The sequence below is a fragment of the Haliaeetus leucocephalus genome, unplaced genomic scaffold (genome assembly GCF_000737465.1).
Source record: "Haliaeetus leucocephalus isolate CR32 unplaced genomic scaffold, Haliaeetus_leucocephalus-4.0 Scaffold450, whole genome shotgun sequence".
In the NCBI taxonomy this organism is placed as follows: Eukaryota; Metazoa; Chordata; class Aves; order Accipitriformes; family Accipitridae; genus Haliaeetus; species Haliaeetus leucocephalus.
In genome coordinates, this window is record NW_010972886.1 from 22,248,178 (window position 1) to 22,268,886 (window position 20,709).

The following is a 20,709-nucleotide window of genomic DNA, read 5'->3' on the forward strand; positions in this document are numbered from 1 at the left end:
GCTTGTGAACACATGGTATCTTACAGACAGCAGCAGAAGCAGCATCCAAATAACTTGGTTTTGGTATATTAAGCTGTAAGTATGTGGCAGGTGATGTGGCATTCTGCCCTGCAAGTGCCTGGCTGGCACATTGTTATGCTGCTCCAAGGACAGGGTAGGGCTGCAGCATGAGTCCAGGTGGCTCTGCACTGTCAGTGGACTCCAGGGAAGAAATGAATGGGCTAGGGCTTTCCCTGGTGCAGATGACTTTTCCGTTGTGCTGCTCTAAATCGGATGAGATCAAGGTGTGTCCTTTTTTTTTGGTCTGTGACTGTTCCTTTTTCACCATCACAGGAAAGAACAAAGTTCTGCTTTTGTGCTGAGCACCTATCTCCAAAAGATCTATTGTACTTCTTCCTTTCTTTAGGTGTGTGGCTTGCTTGCAAATGAGGCTGAGAGTCCTCTCCTTCTCCTTAATCAGTGTAACAAAGCTGATTTTGTAAAACTGCTTTGACAGGAAAGAATACCCCACCCAGTGCAAGCAGAGAGGGCCCCAGTCTGGTCATACAGTTCCCCCCTTCAAAAAAATCAATACATTTTTAAAATCTTACTGCACTGAGGGGGGGGGGGAGAAAAGGGAAAAAAAGAAAGAGAGGTTTGATTCATTTGGCTGGGACATTATATCCTGGCTGTCACTGAGTAACATCACTTTGCCTCTCTGACTTCAGCCAGGGCACTGGGCAGTGGTGCTGGAGAGAGTGCAAGGTCACATCCGGAGCCCAACCTAGCAGGCAGTTAATGTTTCCCTTGTGAGGTGTTCCCATGTAATAGCAGTATCTTGTCAGCACAGATGAACTTACCATGCTTGTCACTGCCTCCTTGTTGCCATTCCCATTACCAAAGCTGCAAGCTGGCACTTCATTATAGTCATATGGGGAGCTTCTCAGAATGTCCTTGCACTGACAGGACACCATATATGTGCAAGTGGAAATTGCTTCTTTTCTATGCTGACATCATCTTACAAGAAAGGGTGCTGATGTTTATGAAGCTGGAATACACAAATACTGGGTATGATCTTTTCAAAAAGATCTGTGGTATATTTTTTAGGTTGCTAGTCAACATCAGAATACCAAAATTACTAGATTTTACTGTAGTGGGGAGCTACCAATAGAAAACATAGTAGCCACAATATATCTCTTGAGTTACATTTTCCGAGAATTTAAAGCTCTAGTTCTGCAAGAAGTGAAATTGATTATTGCAGCACAGTGTGTGCAGAAGCACCTGGATTATTTGGAAGCCTGAACATCTAAACTTGTCAAAAGCTGGGACTGTATGCTAGTCAGAAGGTATAGGGACTTGGATTGCTAAATGCCAAAATCGATTATGTATCAAATTTCTTCAGAATGTGTTGCTGTTGGTTCCTTATATAGCAACAAAGATCTTGCAGCAGAACCTCTGTTGTGTGTGTCTGGCAAATATGACTGGGAGCTTTGTGAAAACACCAGTGTATTAGTGGCTTCCTTAAATACCATGCAAAAGAGTAGCAGACATGGAGCAGAGGACTCTGTATTAGAAAATAAAATGTGATTGTTAATGTTGACATAATTTCTGTCAACATTCAGATTGCAGGGAAATCAATTCATGGCGATATGGAGGAGAAAACTATACTTAGGGATATTACAAAGGCAAAAGGACAAAATAGCTGTTATCTGTGCCTCAGAAGGCAGAAGATTATCTAATCGTGCTACTAATAATGACAGACTAAAATTAAAAAAAACCCACCTTTTGTTAACTGTGTACCTATGGTTTTTTTTTTTTTTAATACAAAGCTCCTAAGTACTACTTAAAGACATATTTGAAATTACCTGCATTAATGGTAGGAGAAGGAAAATGCAAAAAGATTTGTCTAAGTTGGCCTAAAACAATATAATGCTGCTATCTTTTGTATTTCTAATACAGGCAACCTGCCGAGCCTAGTGATTTTTTACTGACATTTGATTCACTGGTAGGGTAAAACTTGGAGGAGGAACAATATTATTCATTATTTGAAATATTAACTGACAAACTGTTTTCACCTGACGTTTATCAGGATGCTGAGAAACTTTGACAAGTAGAAGAGAAAGAGCATTTAGGAACCTATCTAGCTGTTACATTGAGAGCAAAATCATGTCTGTACTGTTAAGCAGCTGTGTATCTGCAAACAAGAGATTGTACTGGTTTTAGTTCACCTACCGTGCTGCAGAATGACACTGAAACATAGGGGCAGTCTAAATGTCTGATGCACAAAAATGCACATGAGCAGTGAGGTACGTAATAGCAGCTACTGATCATGGTGTCTGGTTTTCTAATGAAATGATAAAGGGCAGGCAGTGGATGTGCTTACTTTGGTCTTGTTTTGCAGAAGTTCAGAGCAGCCAGTAGCAGCTGTGAAGAAGGTAGGCAAGTAATTTTTCAGGTTCTGGACATTAAGAGGATTATTTGTGCCATTTGAGGTCTTGAGCAATTAAGAAGAGGAGGAAGTTTCTCTTATCTCCCCAACCTTAAGAGCTGATCATTCTTCTGGCCAGTTGGATAATTTAGAGATTGCAGTGCATATTTATGTCTTGCTTGCCACTTCATAGATGCCTCTGATTTATAAGAGCTGTTTTCTAAGGATGCTGTTGCCAGAGAGTAATTCTTGGTGACCTGGAAAGCACTGGCTGTATTTAGCAAACTATAGGGGTTTGACCTTTCCTAGAGACGGTTAATATAGGAAAAGTAAATAGCTTGATATGTGATGTGTACAGTACACATGGGCATGGCAGTCCATTTCAAGGAATCATATATTATACAGACACTCTGAGACCTTAGATGCAGCAGTGCTGGAGATTAACTTGAATAGTAGGTCAACAGCCTTGAATGTGTCAGATATGCTTATCCTTCCAGTTTCATAAGCAAAATCAGAGTTTGAGCCAGGTCTGAATTCTGATAATCTTCACCTTATTGCCATGGTCCGAGCACATCACTCTTCCATATTTGTCTTTCCTGTTGTCTTTGTGCCATGGAGAAGATGCTTCTACTGTTTAGCATAGCTGGGGACTAGTCACTGATTGAAAGTGACTTGTCCAATACCACACAGGCAGTCTATGGAGGGACAGGATGTCCAAGATAAATGTTGAAAGCCTAGGCTGGTTCCATAACTGCAGGATCATGCATTCTCCCAGAATAAAGCCATCCTATGTGCCTCTCTGGCTCCCTGTTGTCAATTTTGAATAGTTAATTTGCTTTTACTTTTATAATCTGCATTGTTATGTATCCTTATTCTTAGCCATATGCTTCACATCATGAAGCCTATGTATTGGTTTTGTGTGGCAAGGTTTTGGTAGCGGGGGGGGGTTACAGGGGTGGCTTCTGTAAGAAGCTGCTGGAAGCTTCCCCTGTGTTCGAGAGAGCCCATACCAGCCGGCTCTGGGAAGGACCCGCCGCTGGCCAAGGCGGAGCCAATCAGTGATAGTGGTAACGCCTCTGTGATAACATTTTTAAGAAGGAAGAAAAAGTTGGGACAGACGGAAACGTCAGATGGAGAGAGGAGTGAGAACATGTAAGAGAAACAGCCCTGCAGACACCAAGGTCAGTGAAGAAGGAGGGGGAGGAGATGCTCCAGGTGCCGGAGCGGAGATTCCTCTGCAGCCCATGGTGAAAGACCATGGTGAGGCAGGCTGTCCCCCTGCGGTCCATGGAGGTCCATGGTAGAGCAGATATCTACCTGCAGCCCGTGGAGGACCCGACGCCGGAGCAGGTGGGTTCCCGAAGGAGGCTGTGACCCCGTGGGAACCCCACGCTGGAGCAGGCTCCTGGCAGGACCTGCGGATCTGTGGAGAGAGGAGCCCACGGAGCAGGTTTTCTGGTAGGACTTGTGACCCCATGGGGGACCCACGCTGGAGCAGTGTGCTCCTGAAGGACTGCACACTGTGGAAAGGACCCATGCTGGAGCAGTTCGTGAAGAACTGCAGCCCGTGGGAAGGGCCCACGGTGGAGAAGTTTGTGGAGGACTGTCTGCCGTGGGTGGGACCCCATGCTGGAGCAGGGGAAGAGTGTGATGAGCCCTCCCCCTGAGGAGGATGAAGCAGCAGAAAATAACGTGTGATGACTGTAAACCCCATCCTCGTCCCCCTGTGCTGCTGGGGGGGTTTGGTAGAGAAATCCGGGAGTGAGGTTGTGCCCGGGAAGAAGGGAGGGGTAGAGGGAAGGTGTTCTGAGATTTGGTTTTATTTCTCATTACCTTACTCTGGTTGATTTGTAATAAATTGAGTTAATTTTCCCCAAGCTGAGTCTGTTTTGCCCGTGATGGTAATTGGTGAATGATCTCTCCTGTCCTTTTCTCGACCTGCAAGCTCTTTGTTACATTTTTCTCTCCCCTGTCCAGCTGAGGAGGGGAGAGTGATAGAACGGCTTTGGTGGGCACTGGCATCCAGCCAGGGTTAACCCATCCCAGCCTGTTACCACATAGGAGAAGTCTCTCCTGTCTTGACTAAAGAAATGTGAATCTTTTCAGCAATGTGTTTCTTCTAGGTGAGTGAACAGATAACGCCTTCCTGTAAGAGCTACTTGTGTATGAAAGGTCTTTTCCTACCTAAACGATTCTATGATTCTATGAAAGGAAACCTTGTTGTGCTTCAGCACTGCTGTGTGTTGTGGTTTAACCCCACCAGCCAGCAACTAAGCACCACAAAGCTGCTCACTCACTCCCTGCCAGTGACATGGGGGAGAGAATCGGAAGAGTAAAAGTGAGAAAACTTGTGGGTTGAAATGAAGACGGTGTAGTAAGTAAAGCAAAAGTCACGCACACAAGCAAAGCAAAACAAGGAATTCATTCACTCTTTCCCATCGTCAGGCAGGTGTTCAGCCATGTCCAGGAAAGCAGGGCTCAATCACATGTAACAGTTACTTGGGAACTCCGAATGTTCCCCCTCCGCCGCCTCCTTCTTCCCCCAGCTTTATATGCTGAGCATGATGTCATACGGTCTGGAATATCCCTTTGGTCAGTTGGGGTCAGCTGTCCCAGCTGTGTCCCCTCCCAGCTTCTAGTGCACCCCCAGCCTCCTCGCTGGCCGGGCAGGGTGAGGAGCAGAAAAGGCCTTGACTCTGTGTAAGCACTGCTCAGCAGTAACGAAAACATCCCTGAGTTATCAACACTGTTTCCAGCACAAATCTAAAACCTAGCCCCATACAAGCTACTATGAAGAAAACGAACTGTGTCCCAGCCAAAAGCAGCACACTGTGTCACTGCAAATTGGGGAACTCCTCAGTATGTGACTTGTGCCTTTGAATAAAGATTGAGTTTATGGAGTTGCTAATGTTGTAGCAAGCTTGGACAGAACAACTTGGAGAAAAATAATGATGATGCCTGTTGAGATACTTTATGTGACCTTAACGTCCTAAATTACAAAGAGGTTAAGACAAATGCACAGATAATTCTATAAGGCCCTGCAAGAGTGCCCTTCATAGGATGGATGGGTTGCTATAGGAAATCTGCTATGCCCAGCCCTCTATGTTTAGAGTGTAATGAAATTATTGGATACTATTTTGGAAGCTGCTGCTGCTAAGGATCCCCCATTTCTGTCAGCTTAGCAGTAGGATCTAAGTGTAGCTTTGTGTTGGTGCAGAACACTCTCATAGTATCAGTATGTACATTTAAAGCTGTGCCTGTGTGTTTTCAGATATGTCCAATATAGGTATGCAGAGAACATAAACTCTGTGGAGTGTCCCTGTTGGGTTGAAAGAATTAAAGAGGAAGTATTCCTTGCTTGGATGGAAGCTCTGTAATTCACCTTCTGTGCAGGACACTAAATGAGCAGAACAGACAAAAGTAGCAGGTACTCTCAAAAGCACAGCATACTATAGTAACTGCAATCTTCTATTCCAGGGCCAGCCTAGCACCGTTACTGATATTCTGCACTATTTCCCAAGCCAGCTTAATACTATAGCATGGCCTGCCAGTGACTGTCACCTTGTCACTGTTTAATAGCAGCGTTCAACAAGACACTGACATTTTAAAAGACCAAATTAGTGTTTCTGACAGCAGCAGTTTGTTGAATGACACTGGCCTTATCTGGTTTTTCTGGGGTAAGGTAAATCAAGTGTAAAGGGTGTAGATTCACGTGTGTCAGCTCCCTCTGTTTTAGAATAAGCATTTGAGGGGAGGCCTTTTTTTGTTTGGTTTTACAGCTTGTCCGTTGAGGGAGGTAAATGAATGGTAGAGGAGAGATGAAAGCAGGGAAAGCATCTTAAAATAGAAATACAGAGGTTGTCCCAGCAGTATGATAGTGACCCAGAACCATGGACATGTGAGCAAAGTACCACTGGAATACAAGCTTGTAGCATGTTATCTGCCACACAACTACCTATGTGTACCTTCTAAATCAGTCCCATTTCCTAATGTGCAATAGATCACTGAGTTCTGTTGGTTTTCTTCAAACTGTGTGAACAGAATACTGTATATTGCTGAGCCCTTTGAAAAGATGTGCTTGAGGGGCATCCCTGTTGTTTTGTACACTGCACAGAGATAACATGTTTTAAATATGACAAAATAGTATGTAACAGTGCCTATGGACTGCTAGTAGATGAACAAGGCAATAATGAAGTTACTGTGTTTAGTACTCTTGTGGTTTAACCCCAGCCAGCAACTAAGCACCACGCAGCCACTCACTCACTCCCCTCCGCCCTGTGGGATGAGGAAGAGAATCGGGGGGGAGGGGAGTAAAACTCATCGGTTGTGATACGAACAGTTTAATAGGAGAGAAAGGAAAAAAAATATACAATAATGATAATAAAAGAATTGGAATATACAAAACAAGTGATGCACAGTGCAGTTGCTCACCACTTGCTGACTGATGCCCAGTTAGTTCCTGAGTAGTGATCCACCACCACCACCACCACCCCCCCGGCCAACTCCCCCCAGTTTATATAGTGGTCATGATGTCACATGGTATGGAATACCCCTTTTGCCAGTTTGGGTCAGCTGTCCTGGCTGTGTCCCCTCCCAACTTCTTGTGCCCCTCCAGCCTTCTTGCTGGCTGGGCATGAGAAACTGAAAAGTCCCTGACGTAGTAGAAATACTTAGCAACAACTGAAACCATCAGTGTGTTATCAACATTATTCTTGTACTAAATCCAAAACACAACACTGTACCAGCTACTAGAAAGAAAATTAACTCTATCCCAGCTGAAATCAGGACAAGTACAGAGGCAGCAATCACACCACTTTTCTGCTTGTATCAGAAGTTTGTGTCATGTAACTTGCTCAAAAGTCAGCTCATGAAGTCTGGTTAGCAGGAAATATCTATCAATGAGAAGATTTTTCAGGTTAGTATGTTCTTGTAAAAGGGATTACCTAGGCCCTAAGCTGCCAGCGATGCAGATACAATTCTGTATGTTTCAGCGATCTCCTTCAAGAAAAGTCACAAGATATACGGTGTGCATCTGACCTACCTGATCCTCTCACAGAGTACTTCAGCATCTTGTTCCCAGTACTAGATTAATGAAACTGAAGTGTAGTGTGAAGTAGATTTGTTAATACTGGCTCTCTGGTTCCTGCTACTCATGAGGTCACAGTTTCTGTGTCATGGTAATTGCTAGGTTTGAAAAGTGCATTTCCAGTGTTAGTAATAACATCAGGAGGTTTCTTGTCTGTCTCCCTCGTGTCATGGTTGAAGGGACTGCCCTGACATACAGGGGCAATAGTAGTGTAGGAATTGCTGCCCCTCTGCGTAACCTTTCCAGAAATTCTATTACTTAGGCCAGTAATTAGGAGATTTAATGGTAACTTTGCAGCTGGTGGAGCAGAGGGAGTACTGACTGAATGAGGCCTAACCAAGGATGTCCTTCCTTCTCTCATTTCTAAGACTCCAAAAAGTTTTGCCTTCCTGTGTCCCACAGGTGGTTTCTAGGTTTCATTCTCTTGAAAACCTGCCCTTCTTAATGCATAGAAGGAGCTGAGCCCTTAGAAAAAAAATGAGGGAAAATCTTGGGAGCTGGATGTTGTTGCCTTGGCTCAGATCTCTTGCCTGGCCCTTTTGGCTGCATTTACAGTAAGATGTTTCCTGGTTGTGTGATTTCCTCCTATTCTTTGCATCTACTGTGGCACAGACATGCATAAAAAAGATGTAAGGTAGAGCACAAATGCTGAATTCTGGGGTGATGAAAAGTTCAATGCTTTACACAGAGCCTTTTTTTCCTCATTTCTAGCTGTAACAGAAAGCACCTGAGAATAGAATGAAAGGCATTAATAACCCTAGCCTTTGCCACTGCCTTCCCAGCATGCAGCAACTCAAAAGTGTACAAGAGGCCCATTGGTGTATTTATATAGTGTAGTGTGGCAAAAAAAAGGAAAGAAAAAAAAAAAAGGGTATGAATTTATATTAGATCTCAATTAGCTCGAAGCCATTTTACCAGCACCCCACTGTTTGCTAGCGGTGCTTGGCTGAGAAGAAAGTAAGTTGATGACTAGTCTAAATGCCCTTCCTTGGACTGGTCTGGTTTTCCAAGGCAGTGCTGTGAGGGAATTCAATCACAATTTCGTTGTGTTCCCAGTTGATAAAAAGTGCAGGGCTCAGGAGAGTGTCTTGGGCAGGCCAAGAGGGGCTGAAAGCTGCTTCTGAAAGCCTCTTGGCTAAGCAAGATACACAGCCATACATGCAAATGTTGGCCAGAACTAGAACACACAGTGCTCATGAGCTCTGGTTTCAATTGAATCTTGGCTGGGTTGTTTCTGTTTACTGCTGTATCCCATTTTTTTTGAGATGGAATACTAATGTCTATCAGTATAGCCTGCTAAAATCTGGTGAGAGTAAAACTAGAAAAGTGGCGTGGACCTGGCACTATTATTATCCTTTGCAGAGTTTACTTATGAAGAGAAATGCTGTGTCAGAATGGTTGTTGGCTAAAGAAATGTGCTCAGACACCTTATCAGAAAATCCTAATACTTAAAGTCCTTTTTAATGATGGCAGGCAGCACTCCTTCATTCTGTGTATAGCTGTATACTTAACATCTAACACCCATGGTCCATGTCTGTTTCCCAAGTACTGTAAGGAATGTTGCCATTGGCACATACAAACAGGTTTTTATTTCTGAAGCAGTGCATGTTTCTTAAAAACTCAGGTGTGTTTGGCAGCTAAAACTAATGCCTCCTGTGGTCTGGAGGTAAAATTAGCTGCTCTGAGAGAAGGATTCTTGTGCACTACAGCATGAAAACACAGAGGGTGATGGACGAAATATTTGCAGTAAAGTTGCTGAGAAGTGCTCTTGCCACATGGGGTAGAGGAATAGCTTGATTAAGATGACTGTTTTCTGCAAGCTAGTGGCTGCAGTTTCAAAATAAAACCTATTTATTTTGGCCTCTTGAAATTTATACTTGACCTGGACTTGTTAGGCCACAGAGCTGCTGCAGCATTAAGCCATAGCTGGAGGAAAGCCAGAATCCAATTACATTTTCTGCCTAATGGTTCATAATTTATGCTATGAAGAAGGCAGTGATGTTGCCAGAGGAAAAGGGCATTGGGCATGCTTGGATATGCATTGTGGAAGGCTGATTGTAAATGAACATGAAAATGGGGAGGTATGCTTTCCCTTCTTACTTGTTTAGTACCAATGTAATTCAGATCAGAAAATAAGTAGCCATACTGGACTATATGCAACACAGAGCAGAAATCTGGTTAGCTTTCATCTTGGCTGTCTAACTTGCTTTGTTGTGATTGTTAATTCTCCCCTTACTGTACTAAAACACGATTGTTTTAATAAATTCAGCATCTTTGACTTTTTGCTTTTGGTTTCTGATGACACTTCCAAAATGCTATGTTCCTTCTCCTTTGTCTATTAAATGCTAATCAGGTTCACTTTTGTAAATAAATGAGGAAAAAGTATGTTTGGGTTTTGGGTTTTTTTGGGGGGGTGGAGGGGAGTGTGTTGGTTTTTTTTTTTCAGTAGTGGGACTCCAAATGTAGGCTCCTAAACTGTGCTTAGATATTGAGATAGGAGACTTGCCCTACTTAGAGAGCTGCTCAGAGAGGTTGGTTATTCTTGAACGCCCTACTTTTAATTTAGATACCTAAATATGGATTCAAAAACTGAACTTTGGACTTCTGTTGTCGATGTTGGCCTTTCTTTTTTACTTTATGAGTGAAGGTGAGAAAGCTTTTACAGCAGCAGTTACCAGAGCCTCTGAACTTTAACAAACATTTAACTGTTCACCCAGGAGCTCTAAATGTTCCTTAATAAATTGTTCTCATTTGGGTGAGACTAAGGATTCTTGGTTCTGTAAATTTAATTTCTAAACGGGAGCTATCACTCACATGCTGAAGATCCAAGATCTTAAAAGATCTCCAAGATCATAAAAGACAGTTTAATTGATAATTTGAAAACACTGTAGAAAGGTCCCATTATTAAAAGGTGCCTATCTTCTGCTGATGCCCCCAGCTTCTGAAGTGTTCATAGTGGAAACTACTGTAATGTTATTCTGGAATATTTGCATCACTGTGCATTGCTGCAGCTGCTGCCCAAAGATATTAATTGAGTTTGTAATATTGTCTATGCTCAAATCTACTCCCATTGTAATGTAGAAGGATAAATGTTTTAGATAGTACTGCAAAGCAGAAATCTGGTCTGGAGGAACTCAGAGTTCTGGATTTGAGGCATTTAAGATTTCCTCTCAGTCCATACAGCAGACACCTTCCCAGGAAGAGCACCCCAGAAATATGATTGAAAATGTAGAATTCAGTTGTTGGAAAGATTTGTAGAAAAACAACAAAAATGAGCCTATAGAAGTAGGCTATTTAGTCCTCACTGCACTGAATCTAATAAACCTTTAGCCTTTTATTATATTTGGCTCTTTGTACTTGCAGTTCTGTTTGAGATTGAGTTATATTAAAGTAGTATAGTTGAGAGAAATTAGATTACCTAGAAATAAAACAGGCTGAATGCAGGAGCTAGAAGGACAACTTGTACTTCATTGAAAAGTACAAGGAAGGCGAGGGAGTACCCTCAGACAAGACACATGAGTTAAAGATGTTAGAAGGAAGATTGAAAATGTCTGGGAATCATTTTGATTTTTTTCAGCAACTGTATCCTCAAATATACTCTGTGGAATTATTATCTAACTTGGATTATTTTTAAATGATTCCTTCGAGGCTGTGCTGGATTCAGTTGTAGGGAGCACAGAAGGTACAATATCTTTCACTTCTAGGCTCCCTCAATTCCAGACAAGCATGTAGTAGATGCTTCACTCAGGTCCATGGAACATCTGCTCCATCTCTGCTGCCAAAACACCTTCAGTCTCTTATTTAAAAATAAAATAAAATAAAAAACAAAAAAAATCAAGAAAACAACTAAAAAAAGCTAAAAAAACCCCAAAACACTGGTGATATGCCATGAGAAGACATTGGAAGAGACCAAAGTATTGCTAATATTTTCACCTCTGCAGTAGGAGGGAGTTAGGTGAAATGTGCCTGGATGAACTTGGAAGCAAGTCTCAGCCAGTACTGTGAAGGCAGAAATCACAAACTGTCAATAGTCCTTGTCAGTATATACTGGAAGAAATTTCCTTCCTAATCCAGGTGTGCTCTGTCTGCCATAAACATCTCTGATTTGCTGGCTGTTTGGACTACGTTTCTCACCAGAAGATCAGAGTTAGGAGATCAAGGACCCAGTGACTTCCATTCTGCGTTTGTGATGGTTGGTAATTGGGGCTTATATGAATACAGTATCACATACAGCAACAAGTAGTCTCCAAAGCAAAGATAATTTGTATTTACTGCCAGGATACAACTTTGAGCCAGTTCCAGTTTGAATTCAGAGGAGTCCTTACAAGCTGTTTGATGTTCTGGTGCGCACACCAAGCGCGCTCCCTAGTAGTGCAGTGTGGTAGAGATTTGAATGTAAATCAGCCCTCTCTGTATCATTCCATGTGGTTTTATGAAGGGCTAGAAGCAACTCTGAATGTTAGCAACTTCTTTTGGGTTCTCAGGAGTCCATGGCACATTCATATAAATACTCATAAAGAGCAACAGTTCTGAAGCCAAGAATGCTTGACCCTATGCTCTTCCATTGGATGAGTAAAGGAGCCATGGGATTGGAAGGCTGGCAAAGCTTTTTTGCTGAAGACCACTCCTATTGTCTAACGATCTTTTGCATGCTCATTTCTTTTCCAGCCTCACTACAAGTGGACATTGTTCCAAGCCAGGGGGAGATCAGCGTTGGAGAATCTAAGTTCTTCTTATGTCAAGGTGAGTGATGGCTTATGGCATCAGTTGTCTCTGTCTGGGCTTGCTGGGAAGGTCAATCAGCGTATTAACTTGGGGGTAAAAGCTCCAGTGCCAGGTCTAGCTGCAAGATCTCTTGCTCTTTCTTTCTCATATGCCCTTATGGTTTATAAGGCTGAGGAGTAAAGGCAACACATGCTGTTTACTGGAAACAGTAAATGCATTCTCCCTTGAGAGCTGGCAACAGAAAGCAGCTCCAGCAAACAGATTTAAAAATGAAAAAACAAGTACTGAAGTGTTGTCTCTAAGCTTGAGCAACAGCCACAACAGTGGCACTTTGCATCATTCCACAGCTCTTTGATCTTTTGAATTAAGCCTGTTGTTTTTCCAAGTAATTTCTCTAATCAACTGCTCACAGCAGTAATGGGAGTGCTAGGTGACTTGAGAGTTGTTACTTCTGCAACTACGGATTTTAATGCTGCTGAAAACTTGTATTTCTTGTGAGCCAATTTACTGTTTGTTCAGGCCACCAACTCCCTGGGCTGTTCTCCTGCACAACATGGTGCAGTGCTGGCACAAATGCCCCGGCATTTTCCAAATTAGCATCTACATGTCCTCTTCAGAGGTTCTCCTGAAAGCGGCTGGCCTGATTTCTAATGGGAGGAATTAGTATGTTGGAGCACTGACATGATAGCATCCTGAAGCATGACACAGAGCAAGTAGGTGCTGCAATGAACTCTGGGAGCAAAACGCCATCAGAGGGCCACACTTCCTCAGGAGCATACTGGCTGGGACTAGTAATGAGGTCATGTGATTCAGGAGTGCTTAACTGCAAAGGAATTTGTTAATGCCATTGCTTTAAAAATGAAAGTATGCTCTGAGCAAGTGCTGTTGTGATGATATTTACATTCAGAAAACTGTGGGATCAATTAAAGCCCCTCCAATAATAGGAGTTTCTCCCAAATAACAAAGCCACACTGAGGAATGCAGAGACGTGAGCTGCAACAAAGAGACAGCCTGGAACCACTTAATAACAATTCTGATTCACACTGTATGTAGCAGGAGGTTTAAGCTGATCAATGCCAGAACTGCTGCCACACCAATGTCACCGTTTTGGTGTGCAAAGTAGCCCAGCCTGCAAATACAGGTTTTTATTGAAAACATGAAGGAGCCGAAGCAAGAAGAGATTTTCATTTCTTGGGCTGATCTTTGTAGTGGAGGGTCTGGGACATGGGATCCCAGGATGCACAGAAGGCCATTCTGGGCTAAAATGAGTGTACCCCTTTAGATTATAAAACCAACCTAATATCGTTTTTGCAGGACAGCAGCTGACCATTCACAGTGCTGTGAGAGAGAATTTTCTTTGGTTGCTTCTCAAGTACCAGAAGCCTTTCCCCTGGGTCAGTCTTCCGCATAGCGCTACTGGTTGTATTTAATTCCCTCTGTGCAGATTTGTTGGGAATTCATTTCAATTTGCTCTGTTTTCTCTTATTGTCCCTAGTGGCAGGGGAGGCCAAATACAAAGACATTTCCTGGTTTTCCCCTAATGGTGAGAAGCTGACGCCGAACCAACAGCGCATCTCAGTGGTGCGAAATGATGACTTCTCCTCCACCCTCACCATCTACAACGCAAACATTGATGATGCTGGCATCTATAAATGTGTTGTCAGTAGCGTGGAGGAGGGAGACTCCGAGGCCACCGTCAATGTGAAAATTTTCCGTAAGAGAGCGGCTCCGAGGCTATTTTCTGGTCTACCTTGCACATGTATGAGGCAAGATTAGGGAGGCAATCATTTTACCTTCCTAGAAAAGGCTGCTTTTAAAGGCGAAGCAGGAGGGTGAAAAGAAAGGGGATGTTAAGAAGATGCAGGCTTCCCCTTTCTTGGTTTGGAGGGGTAGGTGGGCGCTAAGACCTTGGCCTGTCAGGGCATTACCAGTGTGTCTACTGCTTAAATTCTTCTGAAAGACAGGAGAGAAGGGGTAGAAGGAGAAAGTTCTGGTGCATCATAAATGTGTGGGAGGAGTAAGCAGAGAGAGCAGCTTTTGTGGATGACAGGCATGCTATGAGATAAGACTAGTGTTCAGTAAAGAGAATCACACATTCAGAAGGGTTATAATAAGCCATCAGCAGAGCCATGATAGCAGCTCCTCTGCTTCCTGCTGGGAAGCTGAGCAGTTCCAAGTTCACATTTTCTCTTTGCAGTGTGGACAAATTGGTGAGCTAGGTAGAGTATTTGGCCCACTGATATGCCTGGGAGACAGGGCTAGAAAATGGGGTTCCTGTGTTGCAGTGTAGTGCATTGAGTCAGGCACACCTTTATCGTCCACTTGGGAACAAGAAGATTTCTGGAGAAAATGTCCTCTGGAGTTTCTTTGCTTTCCTCAGGCTTGAGTCAGGAGCAGAGCTTGACGTGTGCCGAGAAAGCTGCAGTGACTTTCTCCTTCCGTTGTTTTCAGAAAAGCTGATGTTCAAGAATGCTCCCACTCCTCAGGAATTCAAGGAAGGGGATGATGCTGTGATTGTGTGTGATGTGGTCAGCTCGCTGCCTCCTACCATCATCTGGAAGCACAAGGGCAGGGATGTTATCCTAAAAAAAGATGGTAAGGCACAAGAGATGTCTTGGTGCTTGTCCATTCAGGGGTCAAATGTCCATCTCTCATCAGGGCTCAAATCAAGTTCATACAAGGGTTTCAGAAGAACAAAATGGTGGTGGTCACAAGGGAGGAGAGAAGCAATTTGTACCTAACACTAGGTCTTAGGATGTAAATTTAGTTATTCAGGGTGCTGTTTGGCAGTGGCAGGGCAATAATGTTTCCACAGAAATGGCCATCAGGCTTTGACACTGGAATAGGCCAAGGAATGCTAGAAAAATATTTCGAGTAAAAGAAATGCCATCAGACAGAAAAGCTGCATGTTATGACACTCTCCAGTCATCCTAAGGAAAAGGGGCTAAAAGCTTCTTGCAAGAACCTTTCTCTTTCTTTCAAAATGCTGCAGACTGTCATGCCCAGAGGGGTATTTTACTGGCAGAGGAGACTTTGGAGCCCTGATTCCAGCTGAGCATTCGTGCCTCAGCTGTTTCCCACATCTGCTTGTTGCTAGCACAAGGGAACTGTAGTAAGACTTGAACTCTGCCACCCTTGGGCGAGAGGGGCAAGTTTCAAATTGCTTGTTGTCTGATGCTAATTAAGTGTAAATGTGTTTGTGTGTGTATATTTATCTGTTTATTTCTCCTTGTGTACTTAAAGCACCAGAGCAATTTGCCTGCTACCCACATCTGGTTTCTTTCTTGGCAATGTCAGATCCAGTTACAGGAGCATCTCCATTAAATGATGGGAGGGGATATTTTATTATGCTAAGCCTTGTCTCAACCCAGAAAGGGCAAGGAGAGAAGAAGAACCTGTTACCTGCAGTGAGCTTTCCTTTTGTCTTTTCTAGTTCGATTTATAGTGCTGTCCAACAACTACCTGCAGATCCGGGGCATCAAGAAAACAGATGAAGGGACATACCGCTGTGAGGGCCGGATCTTGGCTCGTGGGGAGATCAACTTCAAAGATATTCAGGTCATCGTAAATGGTGAGCAGCTTAGAGTAAGGCTAGTACGGGAGCAGGATATGTAGCACCTGCACTCCAGGCTGCTGATGGAAATGTTACTTTAGATTCACACTCATGATTTACCATCAGCTTACTAATCTTTCTCTGCTGTGTCAAATAAAAATGTCCCTGAAATTGACTGAGTGTTTACCAGATGTTTACAGGAAATTATCATGTCAAGAGAAACCTTAAGTGTCTCATGTCTTAGAGTGAGGTATTGATCTTGTTGGGACCCACAAGTGGGTTTGTCCACAATACTGATTTTCTGTGTGTCTCCCCACCCCCTGCCCTTCCTTCCCTGTGCTGATTGCCTTGGAGAGCTCATGCATCAAACCTGTTGATTGAAACCTGCACGTGATGGTATAAGGGTTTGAATTACTAGTGACATCTGTGTGCATTGCAGAGATTTACAGTGAGCCTTCCAGGGCTCACTCTTGCTCACATCTTCTGTCCTTTCTAACTTCAATGTGGATTCCTTCTCTTCTAGTACCTCCTTCTGTGCGTGCCAGGCAGAGCACCATGAATGCCACTGCCAACCTCAGCCAGTCTGTCACTTTAGCATGTGATGCTGATGGCTTTCCTGAGCCAACCATGACGTGGACAAAGTAAGATGCTGTGTGCAATGTCCTGACTGTGTGTGAGCATGGATGTTTTCACCAAGGGCTGGAAAACCAGGCTGGAGGGAAAGCAACATTTTAACTGGAATAAGATTAATTCATTTTTCTCACAAGAGAAAAAATGGCCTCATAATGGAATTGCAGTTAGCTTCTGTTGTGGGTTAACCCCAGTAGGCAGCTAAATACCACACAGCCACTCACTACATGCCCCAAGTGGGATGGGGAAGAGAATCAGAAGGGTAACATCCAAAAACTCATTGCTTGAGATAAAGACAGTTTCATAGATAAGGCAAAAGCTGTGCATGCAAGCAAAGCAAAATAAGGAATTAATTCACTACTTCCCATTGGCAGGTAGGTGTTTAGCCAGGTCAGCTGTCCCAGCTGTATCCCCTCCCAACTTCTTGTGCACTCCCTGCCTACTCACTGGCAGGGCAGTGTGAGAAACAGAAAACCCTTTGACATTGTGTGTATACTGTTCAGCAATAGCTAAAACATCATTGTGTTATCAATGTTTGTGTCACAAACCCAAAACATAGCACCATATGAGCTACTATAAAGAAAATTAACTCTGTCTCAGCCAAAACCAGTACAGCTTCCTGGAAAAACAAGAATAACAGTAAACCCAGCAATTTTTAACTGTCCCATTGCATCCTTTGTCAAAATGCAAATACAGATGAAGCTTCATGCTGACCAGACCTGTCCTGTGGGTCAGTTTATTATCATCTGTTGCACTGGTGGTAAAACTTAGGCAAAAGCGGATGCTGTAACTTGCATTTGTCATGCCAGGAGACCCGCATCTGAAGTCTTTCTCTTCATTTCATCAGGTCTAAATTTCACTGTCAGGCAGTGATACAGACTTCAGGTATACTATTCTTGAAATTGTGTAGCCTTTGGCGAAGGTTATGAGGACAAGTTGTAATGTTGAAAAAGCTGATGACAACTTGGAATACTGCCTTGAAATGCAAGGACAGAAGCTACCTTCAATGGTGTTTATAGCTCTTGTATATAGGCTATGACGTGTGTCAGGAGGCAAAGTTTCAGCTGCCAAGAGCCCTAAGGCAGGAGGGATTAGGAATAGATCAAAATGTAAGCTTTGCAGCCCATAGAGAAAGAAAAAGGTGGTGGTCCCTCTCAGCCTGAGGAGTTTCAGTGTAGTAATGCGGTTGTAGCATTAACAAGCCCAAAACAAATAACCTTTGACTGCTGCTCCTCCCCAACACAGCCAGTGTGCTTTGTGCCTGCAGGGATGGAGAGCCAATAGAAGAGGCCGATGATGAAGAGAAGTACAGTTTGAACTACGATGGGTCTGAGCTCATTATCAAGAAGGTTGATAAGAGTGACGAAGCAGAATACATCTGCATTGCTGAGAACAAGGCTGGCGAGCAGGATGCCACCATTCATCTCAAAGTCTTTGGTAAACATGCTCTTACCATCCACTCCTTTCCAATCCAGTTGGCTATTGATAGCTCACTAGAGCAAGCTCAAAGTAACCTACTTATCCCAGATAATGCCTGATGTGGCTTATCCAGAGCTGCTGCTTTCCCAAGTAATGCTGTGCACCTCTGCCATCATGTTGGGCAAAACAGAGTCTGTGTATGTGTCTGAAACAGATGCCAATTCCATTCTGCTTTCTTTCTGATAAAAGAAATGCAGTCCTGTGCAGGGAGTGGTGTGAGATTCACATGCTACTTGAAATATCTTCCAGGCCCAGAGGGCTGAATCCTAATCCAACCAAAGCTGCTATTAAAAGGGCTTTAGCACTTCAGTGGGCTATAACCTGGACAGGGAGGGGAACTCCACCCGACCACTGTGTGAATGACCTCAAACTTGCAGGAATGAATCAGCAGCTTTCCTACCTTCCATGAATCTGGGAGTGTTAAGGAATATATTTCTCCCTGTCCCATCCCTCTGCAGCCACTTGACAAAGCTGCTTATGAAAAGGCTAATTTGGGGCAGAGAAAGCAGAGAGGTGGAAGACTTAGCTGATAATTGCAGGGACTGATCATTTGTACACTGTTAAATGAGTTCTACTTCAGATATATCCACTTCTAGTCCTCTCCTACAAACCTCAGCTGTAAGCATCTGTAGAAAAGGTCTTCTAGTTCTGCAAGGAGGTACCCTCTTGTCAAATGTCACTCTGCTCCCTTTCCCATGTGGCAGTAAACCTGTGCCAATTCAAAAGCCTTTTTTCCCCTAGTGTTGCTTGTTTCAAACATTGGTCTTGACAGGCAAGCTTCATTCTGAGCACCAACTGAAAGAAGGTTGCTGCTTCTTTTCAGCAAAACCCAAAATCACCTATGTGGAGAATAAAACAGCCATGGAACTGGAGGATCAGATTACACTGACCTGTGAGGCATCTGGGGACCCAATCCCTTCCATCACATGGAAAACTTCCACCCGGAACATCAGCAATGAAGAGAAGGTATAACCCTTCCCAAAAGTATGGTCTCATTTGCTGGGATCAGTGCAGCTTGTATCTGCCTGCCTTTGCTGATCCAGAATGCATGACAGCCGCATGCAGATGCACGTGGAAATCATGGTGATTCCCCTCTCTGTAGTGAGAACACATGCAGTCCTGCACAGACTGTCTGCTAAAGGGTTAGCTCCACAGCTGAAGTAATGCCATAGAGGTCCTTTCGTACAAAGAGCCTTCTCAGTTTATAACAACTGAGGATACGCTTTTTAATTCCTGCTGGTATCACTCTGAGTTGAATTAACTTGACAAGCACTAGGTCTTGGACCCTTTTTGGAGCAGTTTCCAAAGGGACCTACAGTTGCAGGAAGCTTGTGAAAGGGTTTTTCCCTTCAATTTCCAAGCCGAGAGGTGGGAATGAGTACCCTGATTCCAGTGTTGTCCATGCTGCATCATGATGATGATATCATCTGCGAGGGTGGCAGGTGGAGAGGTGTGGGGTATTATCTCTCAAAGATGCAGTGGACCAAAATGAGCCTGTTAATTCCTTCTTGCCTTTCTGTATTGTATTCTAATATTGCATGTATCTGAAGCACAAAAGCCTGGCTGCCTTTGTGTTCACCTGTTTTGTTGATCACATCAATACCATTTTGTTCTTAAAAGGCAAAAATAATTAGCAGTTTTTCTTTTAAAAAAGAGTGTTTTATTGGCTGCAATTCCCCTTAACTAGACAAGATTAGGATGTGCTGTATTACTGTAGATATTTCATAATAGTTGTATAAGGTGATCAGGAGGCATAGTGTAGAGCCAAAGAAAGCCTAGACAAAAGTTGGAGTGAGGAGTTGTTGCTTATTAATAACCTTCTAATAACGGGATGCTTGAAGGTTCAGCTAACTTGGACATACCAGAGGTTCTGACTCAATATGAAGGCAGCAGTTGATAGACTATGAAAGTCTCAAAGTGACAGAGGTATCCACTGTCAGTCATCCACACAGCTGCCATTCTGCACTATAGCCTCCTAAATGAGCTTTTTTAATTGCCTCCATGATGTCAGCTCTTCACCATGATGTTAATGTGTAACTTACTAATTAGGGTGCCAAGGTTTTCCAGCCTTAATTCTTTCTTAACATCTTTTGGATTTGAGGGCAGTATAAATCCCTGCAACATTTAGAGAGAGATTTCCATTGGCTTCAAAACCTCTTGGCTTGGGCTCTCACTACAGCATGACCGGGGGGACCTGTTTTGACAGGGTAAGGTTATTCATGGTCTTGTCTCTGTCTAGGAAAGCGGTGGGAGGAGCTAAGTGCTCTAGTGCTTCTAGGCCTAGAGTTTCCATCGCAGCCACGGAAAAGAACTTTGACAGGGAGAAGAATATAAAAACTGAAATAACACTAAGTCAAGGAGAAGTCGGTAGGAAAGCCTGTTTGCGGAAAGTCCCATCTGTCCAGCCCAATTAAACTAACAAGATCTCAGTGGCAAAACTGCTAACCATTTTTGAGACTCTCATATATCCTGCTTGATGCTGTTAAGTTGGTGATCAGTATTAAGGAAAATGTTAAAACTCTGATAGTTTCTTTTGTAGATGGGGGGAAAATCAAAGGTTTGAGGTACTACTATGTGTCTCATACTGGTTCAAACCTTCAGGGCAGAGATTTTTTTTATCATATACCATGCACTTTCTAGGCAGAAATTTTGTGTGTGTGTGTGTGTGTTTTGGTTTGGTTTTTACTTTTTCCGATTCTCTGTCTTGTGCTGTAAGTTTAGGTGAATGGTACAGATGTCCAGAAAATCCTCAGGTCAAAATAGCTCTGGTAAACATTCTATTAGATGTACAACCAAATGCATATATTTAGTTTACTATCCACTTACTGT

The 20,709-nt window shown here is 43.3% G+C and overlaps 1 protein-coding gene across 1 annotated transcript in view; it reads left to right on the forward strand.

Annotated features, from left to right (window-relative positions):
- Positions 1–10,106: 10,106 nt before the first annotated feature.
- NCAM1 (neural cell adhesion molecule 1) overlaps positions 10,107–20,709 on the forward strand; it is a 64,529-nt gene continuing 53,926 nt past the window's right edge. Inside the window, exons 1-8 of the mRNA XM_010575105.1 lie at positions 10,107–10,140; positions 12,162–12,236; positions 13,714–13,932; positions 14,670–14,813; positions 15,652–15,789; positions 16,295–16,412; positions 17,669–17,838; positions 18,704–18,846. Of these exons, the coding sequence (XP_010573407.1) occupies positions 10,107–10,140; positions 12,162–12,236; positions 13,714–13,932; positions 14,670–14,813; positions 15,652–15,789; positions 16,295–16,412; positions 17,669–17,838; positions 18,704–18,846 (1,041 nt within the window). The remainder of the gene's footprint in view (positions 10,141–12,161; positions 12,237–13,713; positions 13,933–14,669; positions 14,814–15,651; positions 15,790–16,294; positions 16,413–17,668; positions 17,839–18,703; positions 18,847–20,709) is intronic.